Below are 15,621 nucleotides of genomic sequence, written 5' to 3'. Positions count from 1 at the left end.
ATATCATCAGCATAGCACAAGTTATTGATGTTTCTTCCTCTGTTTTTAAAATTATGCTCAACTTCTTCCAATCCAGCTTCCCTCAATACAGATAGTCCTCAACTTACAACCATTCATTCAGTGACCATTCGAAGTTACAGTGATGCTGAACAAAGAGACTTACAACCAGGCCCTGAAGTTACGTGATCAAACTTTGGACATTGGCAGCCCACCTGCACTTACGACCACAGGGGCACTTCAACTCCCCCATATCTCCCCCCCACCTATGCCCTTTTGGTTCCCTGCACTCTGTGGCCCCTGCCGCCCTAGCTGACCTTCATGCCCAACCTGGCCCTTTGCAAGGCAGCTGGTGGCTGCATGAGGCTTTCTTCCCAAGGTCACGCACAGCGGTGTCCTCGCAAGACCTGGGGAAGATGCTTCACATGGCCAACAGCTGCCTCGTGAAGGGCCAGGGCAGACACACCTCATCAGTAGTGGGAACAAGAAGATGAAGGTCAGCTGGGGTGGTGGAGCATAGAGCAGCAGGAGCCTCAAAGTGCAGGGTGGCAAGGGTGACTGGGCTGGGGCAGCTGGGGCTTCCTGGGATTCTGTGGCTTCGCACTGTGCTACTGGGGCTTCCCAGGACATGGCAGCTTCACGCCATGCTGCTGGAGCTTCCCAAGACATGGCGGCTTTGCACCGCTCTGCTGGGGCTTCCTGGGATGTGGCAGCTTCACACCATGCTGCTAGGCCAGGCTGGGGTGACTGAGGCTTCCAGGGTGGCTGCAGCTTCATTTTGCATAGCAGCTCAGAGGTTTCTTGCAGCTCCAGAGCCATGGAATGCCAAGAAGCCCCTGAGCCACATGGTGGCAATTAGCCCCAGGGCTGTGCAGTTCTGGGGCAGCTTGCCATCCCACAAGGAGGAAAAAGGGCAGTCGAAAAGGCAGAGATGAGGGGAACAGGCAGTTTGGAGGGAGTTGAAGTGGAGGCAGTCTCTTACCTTACCGAGGCTGTGGACTGGGAGACAGCAAACCAGGCATGGCTTAGATCGGGGTGGGTCCTTGCCTAATGACTTGCGCATCTTGGGGTTACGACAGCAACCAAGACTGCCAGGGTTTGCCATCACTAAGCAATGCGATCACGTGACATCGCACTTTACGACCACATCACTTAACGACAAAAGTTCTGGTACCAACTGTGGTCATAAATTGAGAACTACCTGTATATATTCAGCATACACATTGAATAAATATAGAGAGAGTATACAGTTTTGTCTCCCTTCTTTGCTGATCTGGAGCCAGTCTGTTTCACAATGTTCCATCCAGACTGTAGTTTTGTATTCACGTATATGTTTTGCCTGAGGACAATGAGATGTTCTGCAATTCCCATTTTTCTAAGCTTGACATGGTTGAAACAATCAAAGGTCTTTCTATAATCACTGAAGCACAAAATGACTTCTTTTTGGTCTTCTTTAGCTTTCTCAATTATCCAACATGCCTCAATAATAAGATCTCTTGTTTCTCAGTCTTTTTGAAAAACCAACTTGAATATTTGGCATTTTCCTTTCCATGTGGAGTTTTAATCCACATTGGATGATCCTAAGCATTGCTTTACTAGCGTGTGAAATTAAGGATGTTTTATATAGTTTACACATTCTGTTAAGTCTCCTTTCTTTGGTATTCCTATTATTCTGACTTCTTCGAATCTGTTGACAACTGTGTCATTCTCCAGATGTGCTAGCATTGTTTGGTTAGATATTTAGTGATGCTTCATCTGTTGCTTGCCATATTTTTGTACACATTCCATCAATTCTGGTCAACTTTCCAACTTGTCAATGACTAGAGTGCTGATCTAATTTTATCCTAGAGGTTCTTGTAATTAGGGAATATCTTCTAAGGTATCTTGGATGTTGACATTTCTATTGTATTGAAATTCAGTATACTCCTTCCATCTTCTTTGAATCAGGTACTATCTGTCCATTGGCATCCTTTAGTATACCAATTCAAACCTGGAACCTCTTTCTGAATTTGGAGATCTTTTGGAAGACTTTGTTTTTCCATGTCTGTTTGATGTCTTTATAGATGTTGTTGTAATGTAACACAGCTTCTTGTGTCTTCTACTAGTTCTGTGAAATTCTTTGTCAATGCCTTCCTGAGATCTTTGTCTTTCTTGGCTTTAGCTTCTCTTCTCTTCTTAGCAATTTCCATTTTTTGTAAACATCCAATTTGCCTTCTTCTGCTTTTCATATTTGGTAGTCTCTTTTCACATTCATCATTAGCAACTTCTTTGATTTCATTCCACAGTTCCCCTGGTTCGCTATCAATGAGATACAGAATTTCAAAGTGATTCCTAATGTTCTTCTTGAAAATGATGGGTATGTGCTCAAAATGATATTGTCATTGGTTAGCTTTGTTCTTCCACTTTAGTTTGACTCTTAAAAACAGCCATTTTTGCTTCTTTCAACAAACCTTTTTTTTCCTAAGTTTACTATCTGCTATCTTTATGCCAGTATTTGCATAACATTTCTCATTATAGAAAATCCGTCCTCATTTTTTCAGCAATCATTCTCTTAATGCATTACTTTTCAATCATGACATTTTTCAATCAACATTCCATTAAGCATTTTTTTCACATTTTTCATTACTGTAATTCCATACTTCTGTGGCACTCATAAACATAATTCTTTTCACTCTGTTCCAAGCAGCGTTCTCATCCTCTTTCCTTACATCCACTTTTCATTTATTCTATTAGGAGATAAATATATCTTAAATCATTTTTCACACAGGATTTATAATTTCCCTTCCTGAAATCTTTTTTCTCTCTTCTTTTATTTCTTTTCCTTTCTTCCATGTCCATTTTTATCCCAAGATGACACTTCTAAAGAATGTTCTATTCTATATTTAGAACCTCTCATCACCCTCATATCCTTCATTAATTTTCTCAATCTTTCAACATAAACAATGATACTCATCACACTTTTGATTTATTCTTTTTCCATGTCTACACAGGAATGGATTTATACTTAATTAACATATTCAAAACAAACAACTTTTTCTCAGCAGATACACAATGACCATTTTCATTCATTCTTAGGTCTCTGAATGGCTGTATCACCTTTATGGACTTTCCTATCTTGTTCCCACACATCCATTCATGTAACTGAACAGAATAATAATTTTCCTCTAATAATAAATTTCCCCTGATAATTTTGCCCCAAACTCATTCCTTATTCTTCCATTATTACCTTTCACTGGAACATAACATGGAACTATCACCAACCTATGAATTTTGATTTTCACACGCATCTACAGTTCATACCTTCTGACATCCATTTAAGTCGATTCATAAATCTACAGTTTAATTTCCCTACATACATTCATCATCTTGACTCTGTGAGTCTCCTGGGGTTTCAAAAAGCCCTTAAAACTTGGCTCTGTTCCCAGGCCTGGGGTTAATGGGTTTATTGAGGCATTTATGGACCCTTGTCATATCTGCATGGTTTAATTGTTTTTGTTTCTGGATTTTGTAAGCTGCCTAGAGTCTAATAGAGTGGGCGGCTATAACAAATTTTATAAATTCAATGCAATTAATCAGGTCACCCTCATTGAGATCTATTTCCTCTTAGTTTCAGAAATATATAACTTACCTACTTTCATTTAATTTGTTAATTCATGTTCTTTATCATTTACTCCTGTTACAAGTTGCCATTTTCCATATGCAGTGATCATCCACAGATACTGACCTCTGCTACCCATCATTGCTTTGATCAGTTGTGGCTTTTACATACTGTTTTTTAGTAAAATAGTGAAACTGGACTTTAGATTAGTAGCCTTAATTGAATTAGTGCCTTGTGCAGCATTCTCCACAGATGGTAAGGATGGTATTGATTGTTTTGGCCAATATGTTATAAGTATAACCAAAGCCTATTTTTACCTCAAATATTCTCAGGCTATATTATGCAATCTAAAATCTCAAAACTAGAGATTGCCTTGTATGTCAATGTATTATTGTCCACATTTGGAAATATACACAGTGTACTGACACACACTCAGGATATGTCATCAGCAATTATTAATAATAACTGGCAGCAGGCAGGAGAATTTTATTTTTCTGTTTGGGTTAATGAACTGCAAGCCAATAACATTACCAATGAAGAAGTTAAACTTCATGTTCAGATGTTGCCAGTATTATAGGATTTTATTTTGATGTTTGCAAAATTGGCATATGTCTCTATCAAGGGATAAATTTGGAGGCAGGGTGTGAGAGAGAACCGAGGCTAGGTCTTTGTAATTAGTCCATGCTTACAGTTTGTATTGCTGCTGGCAAACGGATATGTAGCCACAAACATATGTATGATCTAAATTTGCTTTAATTTTTTTAAAGTTCAGCATTATTTAAATTTATAAGCGATTCCTGATCCTGACTTGGCAGGTAGGATACTAACTAGTTTTGCTATTCTTGCATTCTTCCCACACACTCTCAATACACTGCTCTGCATCTTAAGTCCTTTGAAAACACAAGAAGCTAAACATTATAGCTGCACTAGTAATTATTAATGTTATATAGGTCCAAGTACTCTTGGTATGCATCCAGTTCCATTTGTGCATCTTTGACTGGTGGAAAATAGGACTGAATTTTTAGGGAACAAGAATATTAAAAGATCACTGTTTTACTACTGATTTTTAAAAAGTTGATTTTAAAAGAAAGCCAGCCAGATGCTCATTTTTATCATTCTAGGCAACATCTGAGTGAAAAGGGCCAATGATATGGTCTCTGTAGTAGCTTAAGATGTGAACTTCAAAATAATCCACATGAAAAAAGCATATTTCTCATTATAACTCCAAAAGTTATACTAAGTAGCCCTAATTTAGTGATGGAATGTTTTTCCCCCCTAAGATTATGGTTTTTAATTGTTTTTCTTCTATTGTTCAAAACAATAAGCTGGTGTAGGTGAGAGTATAAACTAACCTCCTGCAGGAAATGGAATGGGTTTAGATTAAGCAGTTACACCCTTGGAATGCCTCATTTTGAGTCTGTTACTGCTGTTGGGAATTTTCAACCAGCATAGGACTTACACCATCAGAATGTCACCTTCTTTGTTATAACCTCTTCTTCTCAAGGCCTCAATAAGAGGTGGTTAGCCTTATCACCAAAACTGCAATTCTGTTTATAATTCTACTGGAGCAATCAAAATGAACCCATTGAAACTTACTTCAAAACACATACAGGACTGTATAATCAAGCAAAAATCCCTTCAATATAAAGAAGTTTAAAGGAACATTGATGACAAAGAGGAAAAGACTGGTTTGGAGAGAAAAAAGTGATTTTCAGATATTCTAGATTTCAACTCTATCAGCAGGAGATTGTGAAAGCTCCTGTTTAAAACATCTGGGGGCAGAAGTCTGTCTGCCCCAGAAATAATCTAGTAATCATATTTATCTGGCACAGTATCAAACAGGGTTACAGAATAAGAGGAAAATCACCTCTTTTTATGGTTTTAGCAAATGGTAGCACTTAGCTAATGTCAGCTAATTATGGAAGCTAAGTCAGTCATTCCTGATTAACAATTGGTTGGGGATTGCCATGAAATACCAGGACTGTAAGCTAAACTGGGAAGTTGAAAAAACATATCAGAAGGCGGCAATGGCAAATCACTTCGATAACACAGATAAGAAAACTGCATATATGTTGTCACTAAAGAGCAAACAACCTTTTTTTACCTCCTTGATTAAGTATCTTTCATAGCTGGCGTGCACTACATATTGGGCAGTCCTTGAAGAAAATCTAGCACAAAATGTAATAGCCAATCCATTAGCAGAAGCTACCAGAATTTTATGTAATAGTTCAATACAGAACAGAAAGCTGAGGGGAGAATATCCCAGATCCTGTCACTGGCATCTCCAGGTATGCTTTGACAAGACTGTCTAAAGTTCTGAAAAGTAATTTGCTGAGTGGGCTGGCAAATTACATATAAGGCTATTTCCTATATTCCTAGAACATGTAGTACTCTTACCACATAAACTACCACAGATAAACCTTGATTTAATGGACTAACTAGGAGTATCCTTTATGCATGAAATCCATTAAATACAAAAATATGTTATCAAATGAGGTACACCAATTGTGTATGACACCATTATGAAAATGACATAAATCATGGCAAATATTTGGCCTTTGGTAAGTGAAGCTCATTACATCAAAGTCCACTAAATCAAGGTTTCACTATATTCATTATACTGGTCAGTTTAGATGAAACTGTATATTCTCGTTTGTTATTTGAGTTCTTTGGAGAAAGGGGAAATTCAAATTAAAGTGATGGACTATAAAAGGGAATTAGAGGATCGGAACTAAATTAAATCTATAGGAATGCTAAGACATATCTGCAATCTTACCTACACATGACTTTCAAATTAACACAGTCTAGTTAAACAGCATAGAAGTAATGTTTCTTATCATTACCTTTTTCAACAGGTGCAAAATTTCAAAGCTCTATACAGTACATGGCTTCTTTCTTAACCAAGACTGCATAAGTATTTATACTGAGGATCACAAGATCTATTAGTTATTTAAGGCATGTAATGTATGTTAACAGCTTCCCAAGTAAGTTTTATTACTTGGATTTAAAGATTCAAATATTAGATACCATGCTCCTCTGTTAAACCAGAAGTACATTAACTACCATTGTCAAGTGCTTCCTTTAATTATTTTTCTTGTAGAAAATAACAGTGTTTCCTCGCTTCAATTTATTTCAGGCGGCACAAATTATTCAAGAAAACCCTCTGATTTCCTTCTCCCACACACCCAGGGAAAAGAGCAACATAAGATTATATAATAATAATAATAATAATAATAATAATAATAATAATAATAAAAAAAAATTTAGAACTATGTCTAAATTCTACACACCTTTTATGCCACCATCCTATGTCCACCACACCCTCCCTTCTTCCAAACTTGCTGTTTTTGAGTTTAGTTATGTCATACCTCACAATACAGCAGATGCACCCGTTATTACATAATAAAAACAGGTTTTCTTTCAGAAGGGCAATTTCAGAAGTTTTCCCCTTTCAGAATGAGATGCAGAGGCATAGACGGAAGGATATACTCTGGGACCTGCACTATCACAATAGAAGGACAACAGAGGCTTCAGGTTTGGTTGTGGAACATTTTGACTCACAATGAGAAAAGCAACCAGAAGCTGCTCTCCAAAAAGAGGCTTCTACCAGAATATCTGGGAACCTCAGTGATTCAGCTCACTTTCTTACAATAAACAGAATATTTCAGGTTTCTACTACCTACCAGAAAAGAAATTGTTAGTTATTTATTCTACTAAGCTGCACCCTGTGCATTTGCAATAATATGTTTAACTTATCTCTCTGAGGATCTTTTAAGGCTGCATCATTGATCAAAATGTAACAATAAAATAAACTGGCCATAATAGGACTTAAAAAAAAAAAGGCTAAGAATATCACCGGATAATAAAAAAAGTGGGATAAAAATCTAATAATAACAACAATAAGACAAACAGAATGAGAGAAGGCAGGAATGAAGGACATAGAACCCAGTGCTAGTCCAACACTTAACCACTACACCATACTGGTTCTCCAATTTATTTATTAGGGCTTACTTAGCATGGCATGCAAATGCACCCCATTATGTCTTGGGTTTATGAGTTTTTTTGCTCACCTAGCTTTCCTTTTCATCCCCTATTGTTCTAGATGCAAGCTTATACAGGTTTAACCAACTAAAAATACTCCTGACATCCTTCAAGACCCTAAACAGCCAAAAGTTTTAGTAAAACTCCGAGAAGGGACTCAGAAACAAACGGGCCACTTCTAGTCATGCCCACGGTTTCCCCGTAGGTACTGTCTTCCTCCATCATTTCTTCAGGTTGGCAAACGCGCTCGAAATCACACCTTTCTTCAATCCAGATGCACATCTGAATCCACGTGTTGCTGACTCCCACTTCATCACAATACGTGCAGGTGGAAGGTAAACCGGGGGGCAGCCCGGGGACAGGGATGCGAAAGGTCAGCTACGCGACCTGCCTCTTTTCTTCCCCGAGGCACTGCTCAACCCTACCCATCAGTTACTAGGCTCGCTCACACCCCTTTCTTCCCACATCCTCTCTCTGCTGAGGAGCATGCTTCAGTCCGGGCACCGGGGCTACCCACCTCTGGGAAAGGTCACAGCTTCAAAGAGCTGTGGAGGGGCGTGATGGGAGGGGCCCCCAGCGCCGGAGACTCCGCGGACACTGCCCGGGCGTCAGGGAGCCATTCATTCATTTGGGCCACGCTCTCACACACCCCTTTCCTGGGGTCGCCACACTCACCTCCTGAAATCAAAGGGCATGTTGGTGGCGGACGCAGCGCAACCTCCCCGCCCCCTCTTGCCCAGAATCTCGGCTTCAGCCGTGCCGGCTCCAGGGGCAGGAAGTGACGGACCCAGCCCGGCCAAGCCGGAGGACGCGCTGCACAAACTCATTGGGCGGCGGACCCGCGCGCCGCGCCGCTTCCGCCGCTGAGTTAAAGGGAACGGGCGAGGGGACGCGCGGGAAAAGGGGGGGTGGGTGGTTCGCAGTGGGTTGAGGGGAGAACTTGCAGAATTGCTCAATGGGCGCTCTTGTCCTCGTACGTCTGAAGGGGTTGGGGGTTTTGCAAGACGGGGAGGGAAGACTATACTTAAAATGGGGGTCGAAGAATATGATTTTGAAGATGGGGGGGGGGACTTGTAGTTACTTAAATAAACTTTCGGAGTGGTGAAAGGACACAGGCGGTTCATCTACAGAAGACAGAGAGCCTTTAACCTGGAAGTAAACTCTCCTCTTACATTATATGGCTGTAGAGCCGTGTACACGAATTTCGGGAATAAGGCTGGATCTGTGTGTGTGCTTGTGTATATAGTATATACCTTGATATGGCTCCCACTGAATCAGTATTTTCCTTTGCTTAATATGGACATTTGAACATTTGAAATAACACTAGAGCATTCACCTGGTATGATTGCCCGGCTTTTCACACAGAGATAGGAAAGTGTGCACTGGGAAAATAGTGGATAAAATAGATAAAATCTTTATCTGTTTTATCTTTCTTAAGAGTGCAGTTTTAGGCTTAGTTGCATGGACATAGCCAACCACATTTTAGTTGTTCCGCACACTCAGATTCTTTGGTTAGTTTATTGCACAACATGTTATGTGTGTCTTGAAAATTGCTTAGCACAGGCATTTGCAGGGTAACATTATTATATTTTTATCCCGCCTTTTTTTTTTACATACATATATATCTAAATATAGATATAGATATACAGTAAATATATAGATATATATATAGGTCAAGTCAATATACCTAATACTCCTACCTCCTATTTTCCCCACAACAACTACTTTGTGAGGTGGGCTGGACTGAAAGAGAATGACTGAATGAGAGAAAGAAAATGACACCCAGCCGGCTTTCATGCCTAAGGGAAGCTTAAGGATAACTCACATTCTCCTGGTTTCTAGGCCAGCACCTTAACCACTATACCAAACTGGCTTTCATCCCATGACTGATGTCAGGACATAGGTAGAAAAGGCCAGTGCTTGTTTGGTAATTTTTTCATCCTCAAGTTTTGTATCAGATGGCTATGATGGTTAGATTATACCACCAATAGGGTTTCATATGATTAGAGCCAGAAAATGTATTTCTGAAGTCATGCAAAGGATTGCAGTAAATGATCTGTGTTAATTATTCTTGAGAAAAATTTGTTGACAACATTTAACATGCAGATTATCCTTCAAAGTATTCATAAAACTGCTCCACACTTGATTTCCTGGCTCAATACAAAACAATCCTTGTTCATTCCACTTTGTTTTAAAACAAGATCAGAACACATTTAAAAATGTAAAGCCTACTATGGCTGGTGTGGGTCTTCTGGGCTGTGTAGCCGTGGTCTTGAAGTTTTGTTTCCTAACGTTTCGCCAGCACCTGTGACCGGCATCTTCAGAGTGCAGGAGCACAGACAGGAGCAGTTCTCTCTGTGCCCATGGCCACAGCCACACAGACCCGGCCGCAAGACCACGGCCACACAGCCCGGAAGACCCACACCAGCCATCGTATGCTGGCCGTGAAAGCCTTCGACAATACATTGTAAAGCCTACTGTTGGAAAAAAAAATATCACAAATGTTTTAAAATGCATATAAAATAAATATATACTATTGCAATAGAGATGATATCCCAGTACATAACTTTCCTTCTAATTAAAAAAAAAAAACAAAGTGTCCAAGTCAAGCTTGATTCCTGGTGACCTGTCCCCGTAGTTTTCTTGGCAACCACAACAGAAGTGATTTGGGATTGCCTTCTTCCAGATGTTTTTCTGATAGTCCAGTCCTAATCAAGCTTACTTGAAGGTGAATGTCTTTAGTGAGTGCAACTCCCTAGTAACCACAAACGGGCCTGGTTCACACAATCCAGCCTTAATGCTACAATGGTTGTTAATACAACTGATGTACTGTGGTATCTAATCCCATCTGCAGAACATAAGGTATCAGATGAATCAAAATTATAATTTGTATCAGCTCAACATAGAGGGAATAGGGAAACCAAAGAAAAGAAAAGAGATGACAGCTGTTCATTTAGGAGATAAAGCTATTATTCCTTTATCATCCATATTCTCCACCAACCTTTGCATTTTTATACATTTCAGCCCTTAGTTCAGAAGAATATCTCCATTTCAGCAGGTTACACAGAGGGCAAATAATAGTCTTGTTCTCCAGGATTCATACCTGGAGAATTTTGCAAAGTATTTGTCTCCCAGTTATTACAGCTTAAGTCTTAAAATTCTTTGCTATGGCAGTTATTACACTTTATATCTTATGTTTTCCACACCATAGTCCAGCTATTATCTACTATCTATTACACCAAACTGGTTATAGTTTAGGTTATATTGGGTTCAGAATTTTGGGAATCTGGAACATATCAGAGCAGGGAAGGCTGAATAGATGGATATTTGGTCTAAATATTATTGAAAAGGTGGTCAGTGCTCTTCCAGATTAAAACCACTAACAATAACTTGAGGATTTTTTGGTCTTATTTTTTTAACACTATACACAAAGTTTTAGATGAAAGGAAAGAGTTTCTTACTACTGATTTCAATAGGGAAGTTAAATACACTGTGTGCACAATTATTAGGCAAGTGAGTTTTTTGACCATATCATTTTTATGCATATTTTCCACCTCCAAGCTGTATAAACCTGAATGCTTATTGGATATAAGCATATCAGGTGATGTGTATTTGTGTAATGAGGGAGGGTGTGGCCTAAGGAGATCAACACCCCATATCAAGGTACGCATAATTATTAGGCAGCTTCTTTTCTTCAGGCAAAATGGGCCAAAAAAGAGATGTAACTGACTCTGAAAAGTCAAAAATTGTAAAAAGTCTTTCAGAGGGATGCAACACTCTTGAAATTGCTAAGATATTGGGGCGTGACCACAGAACCATCAAACATTTTGTTGCAAACAGTCAACAGGGTCACAAGAAACGTGTTGAGAAAAAAAGATGCAAATTAACTGCCAAAGATTTGAGAAGAATCAAACGTGAAGCTACCAGGAACCCATTATCCTTCAGCGCTGTCATATTCCAGAACTGCAACCTACCTGGAGTGCCCAGAAGTACAAGGTGTTCAGTGCTCAGAGACATGGCCAAGGTAAGGAAGGCTGAAACTCGACCACCACTGAACAAGACACATCAGTTAAAACAGCAAGACTGGGCCAAGAAATATCTGAAGGCAGATTTTTCAAAGGTTTTATGGACTGATGAGATGACAGTGACTTGACGGACCAGATGGATGGGCCCATGGCTGGATCAGTAACGGGCACAGAGCTCCACTTCGACTCAGATGCCAGCAAGGTGGAGGTGGGGTACTGGTATGGGCTGGTATTATTACAGATGAGCTAGTTGGACCTTTTTGGGTTGAAGATGGACTCAAAATCAACTCCCAAACCTACTGCCAGTTTTTAGAAGTCGCTTTCTTCATGCAGTGGTACAGGAAAAAGTCTGCATCTTTCAAGAAGACCATGATGTTTATGCAGGACAATGCTCCATCGCATGCATCAAAGTACTCCACTGCATGGCTAACCAGTAAAGGCCTCAAAGATGAAAGAATAATGACATGGCCCCCTTCCTCACCTGACCTAAACCCTATTGAGAACTTGTGGGCCCTTCTCAAACAGGAGATTTACGGTGAAGGAAAACAGTACACCTCTCTGAACAGTGTCTGGGAGGCTGTGGTTGCTGCTGCACAAAAAGTGGATCGTCAACGGATCAAGAAACTGACAGACTCCATGAATGGAAGGCTTATGACTGTTATTGCAAAGAAGGGTGGCTATATTGGTCACTGATTTTTTGTTTGAAATGTCAGAAATGTTTATTTGTAAATTTTGAGTTGTTTGTTCATTATTCTCACTTTAACAGATGAAAATAAATGAGTGAGATGGGGGAATTTTTGTTTTTCATTTAGTTGCATAATAATTCTGCACACTCATAGTTGCCCAATAATTGTGCACACATAGATATGCTCCTAAGAAAGCCAAAACCTCACTTTTACTTGCTTAAATATTCAGGTTTGAGGTTTATTAACATTTTGGATTGACCAAGAGCGCTGTAGTTGTTCAATAATGAAATTCATCCTCAAAAATACAATTTGCCTAATAAATGTGCACGCAGTGTACATAGTCATCAAAGAAATTCTGTGCTCAGATTCTACTCACTGAAAGACTCTATAATGTGGCTGAAATTCTGCCTAGTGACAGTGGAATGCCAGTACTATCCTTCAGGATCTCCATCCTTAAATTAATGCTGCTGTGTTACCAGAAAGTGAGAGATCATGATCCCTCTCATGCACCTTAGTATAATCTGGCTTCAGTTAGCCCTAAAATGGGATAGTAGGGATGAGTTTGTTCTAAAGTAATTATAGAGCAAAGGTTAAGAAGAATGAATTGTCAAAACAGTTTCTAAATTTTCAGCTAATTTTTGGAGCTCCAAGTTGAGTTGTTTTATGATGTGTGAAATAATTTTTTTAGGAAGTGAAATAATGATGTTTAAATATTGTGTTCTAAAAGGTAATTTTCTTCACAAAAAAGAGTCCACAAAAAGAACATTGATCTGGCTCTCTATTTTATCCTGTTCTGAGATAAGACCCTCCGTCATTACATTGTTTAGTAACATGAGTCGTCTAGGAAGTATGAGATAAGAAACAGGAATTTGACTACATTCCATTGGAGTGCAGTTCCTTAGACCATCACAGACTGTGCCAGAATGAGCACTAAAAAAAGAGTTTAAATGAGGTAAGCATAACTTAATCAGTATGTTGGAAATCAGGGAATGATAACTAGAACTGAAACTGACAAAAGGTTCTACCTGGAAAAAGGATTAAGGCAGGAAAGTCATGAACAGAGTAACAGTTGTTCTGTTCAAGGCATATTGCCAAGTGGAGAAAACAAAGCAGTGAAATGTCTGCCTCAGTAAATAATTAACTGAGTCGCTCAATATTTCTAAGCCATAAACCAAGGTTTACAAACCAAAATAGCTCAGTTAACTAGAGAATGTCAGAACGAAACAAATGACATCATGGGTTGGTACAATATGTGAACCAGGTCACAGAATGTTTCTTTTCTGCCTCCATTTATGTGCACATACGTACCAAATTCCTGAAAACCTTCTATGTTTAAAAACCTATAGGAGACTATCTGAATATTGAACCTCTTTCTCATATTTTAAAGTCTTAAATATGTCATAAGCTAATGTATATGACTATGGGCCAATTATAACCTATTCTAAACTGGAATCAGGGTTCTTTCAACAAACTTGCTTTAATTTATGGCCTGTGTAAAGTTTTTTTTCCTCTTGCTTAACAGAGCATTCCAAATGTCAGACTCAATCTAGGAACAAGATAGTTGAATTCTGGACTGCATTGCCTCATGTTCCAAATGGATAATTTCATTTTTAAATGATCACTCATAAAAATGCAGTGTCTAGTGGTTACTTAAATTTGTCCCGGCCTTAAGTAAAATGCAGGTATTCCTTTTCAAGGCATTTGCATTTTATATAACAATATATAATTGGGTTAAAGGCTATAAAATGAGATTTTCTTTTTTATATCTGCCTACATTGTGCTATCAAATATGATAAGACTATGAATACAGCTGATCATAATTTCTATTGCTTTTTGCCTGAAATTAGAGTGCCCGGCTGGAATGTGAAATGGTACAGCATTACCTTGCTCTATCATGATTTGTTAAAAGGCTTGGAGAAGACAAAAAATAATCTGAGAAAGCAAAAGAAGGGCAGCAGTTCTGAGAAAGTTGAGAAGAATGAAGAGACCACATGAACAAGTTGTAAGAAGAGGTGGAGGAAAAGCACACCAGGTGGAGCATGAGACTATGGGCTGTAGTTTACCTTTAGCTCTAATTACATTCAAGGTATGATTGGGGGAGAGGCTGACAGAAAGTAAAAATCGGGAGGATGATGGGAAAGGAATGGAAAGAGAGTTGATGGAAACAATTGAGAAATAGAAGCCACTGGCAGCCAATCTCATAAACAGCAATTTAGCCCAAGTGGCTGGGAGCTTGGGAAGAAGTGTTTCCACTCATTCAAAGAGATCCCACTATAATGAACTCCCTATAAATGATGCAGTGATGAGGAGAATGAGAACCAATGAACTGAAAATGAACAGGTGAGATGGAGAAATTGTGATGGCTGATTCCCAGGTACCCAAATTGGGAAATATGCTTGCTTTTGAGGGAATTAACCTTTGTCAGAAAGAACTAATTCCTAGTTTGGGGATGCTCCTAGGTTCATTTCCAGGGGAGTCTGCAGGGAGGATTTTAAAAGTCCAGATGGTGGTTGCAACTGTGTGATCAAAACCCTACCCCTTTTGTCTCTGTTAATGTCACATGCACATATAAAGAGGCAGGCTTTCATCCAATAGTCATGACAACCATTGTGGCAGTTTTGACCCCCCTCCTATGGGCACCATTGTTCCTTGGTGCTATTGGAAGCTCAAATCATTCCCATGACTAGGAAAACCTGTTACAAGCTTTCTTACACAGAAACAGTCTAGCTTGTAATGTCCATCCACTGGCAACTTCACACCTGGTTACTATAAATTGCCCTTTGTGGAATTACCTGTGTATTCAGTACAGATGTTGCAAAAGTGGCTAAGTTGTTGAGTGGACTGTGTGATTATATATCAGTGTCACATCTCTGTAGAAGCAATAGTACAGATTACTAGTTAGCTTCCAAGCCACAGTCAGGGGTTATTTATAATCTTTAAGAATCTAACCAACTTGGGACCTGATATTTGATCAATAATATTCATTGTTACAGATCTGATGTAGCACAGAGATTATTAAGGGAGATTCTACTGCATGCATATAGAATGGCAGGGTGTCATCTAATAATTGCTTACAAGCTGGTTTGCTCTGGACTGTTTTCTCCCTTGAAATCTGTGAGATGCCAACTCTTACATCTTTTAGGTCCTTGTTGAAAACCTGAAGCCCTCTCTGTATTAATGTTGGATCAATTGTTTTTCTTTCTGAATTTGTTTCCCATTCCCCCTTCCTTTCTACTGGACATTGTTTTTCATGTATTTTTTATTACACATTTTA

General features: G+C 39.2%; 1 protein-coding gene across 1 annotated transcript in view; it reads right to left on the bottom strand.

Annotated features, from left to right (window-relative positions):
- The window catches only part of ERGIC1 (endoplasmic reticulum-golgi intermediate compartment 1), a 98,887-nt gene extending 90,430 nt beyond the window's left edge, over positions 1-8,457 (bottom strand). Inside the window, exon 1 of the mRNA XM_007425877.4 lies at positions 8,312-8,457. Coding sequence (XP_007425939.1) covers positions 8,312-8,331 — 20 coding nt within the window. The 5' untranslated portion in view covers positions 8,332-8,457. The remainder of the gene's footprint in view (positions 1-8,311) is intronic.
- Between the last annotated feature and the right edge of the window lie 7,164 nt (positions 8,458-15,621).

This window comes from Python bivittatus, unplaced genomic scaffold, assembly GCF_059951505.1.
Source record: "Python bivittatus isolate LINGU-HERP-01145 unplaced genomic scaffold, Pbiv_v1 ctg000080_np1212, whole genome shotgun sequence".
NCBI lineage: Eukaryota > Metazoa > Chordata > Lepidosauria > Squamata > Pythonidae > Python > Python bivittatus.
Note: the sequence above shows the minus strand (reverse complement) of the source record. Positions and strands in the feature narration are given on the sequence as shown.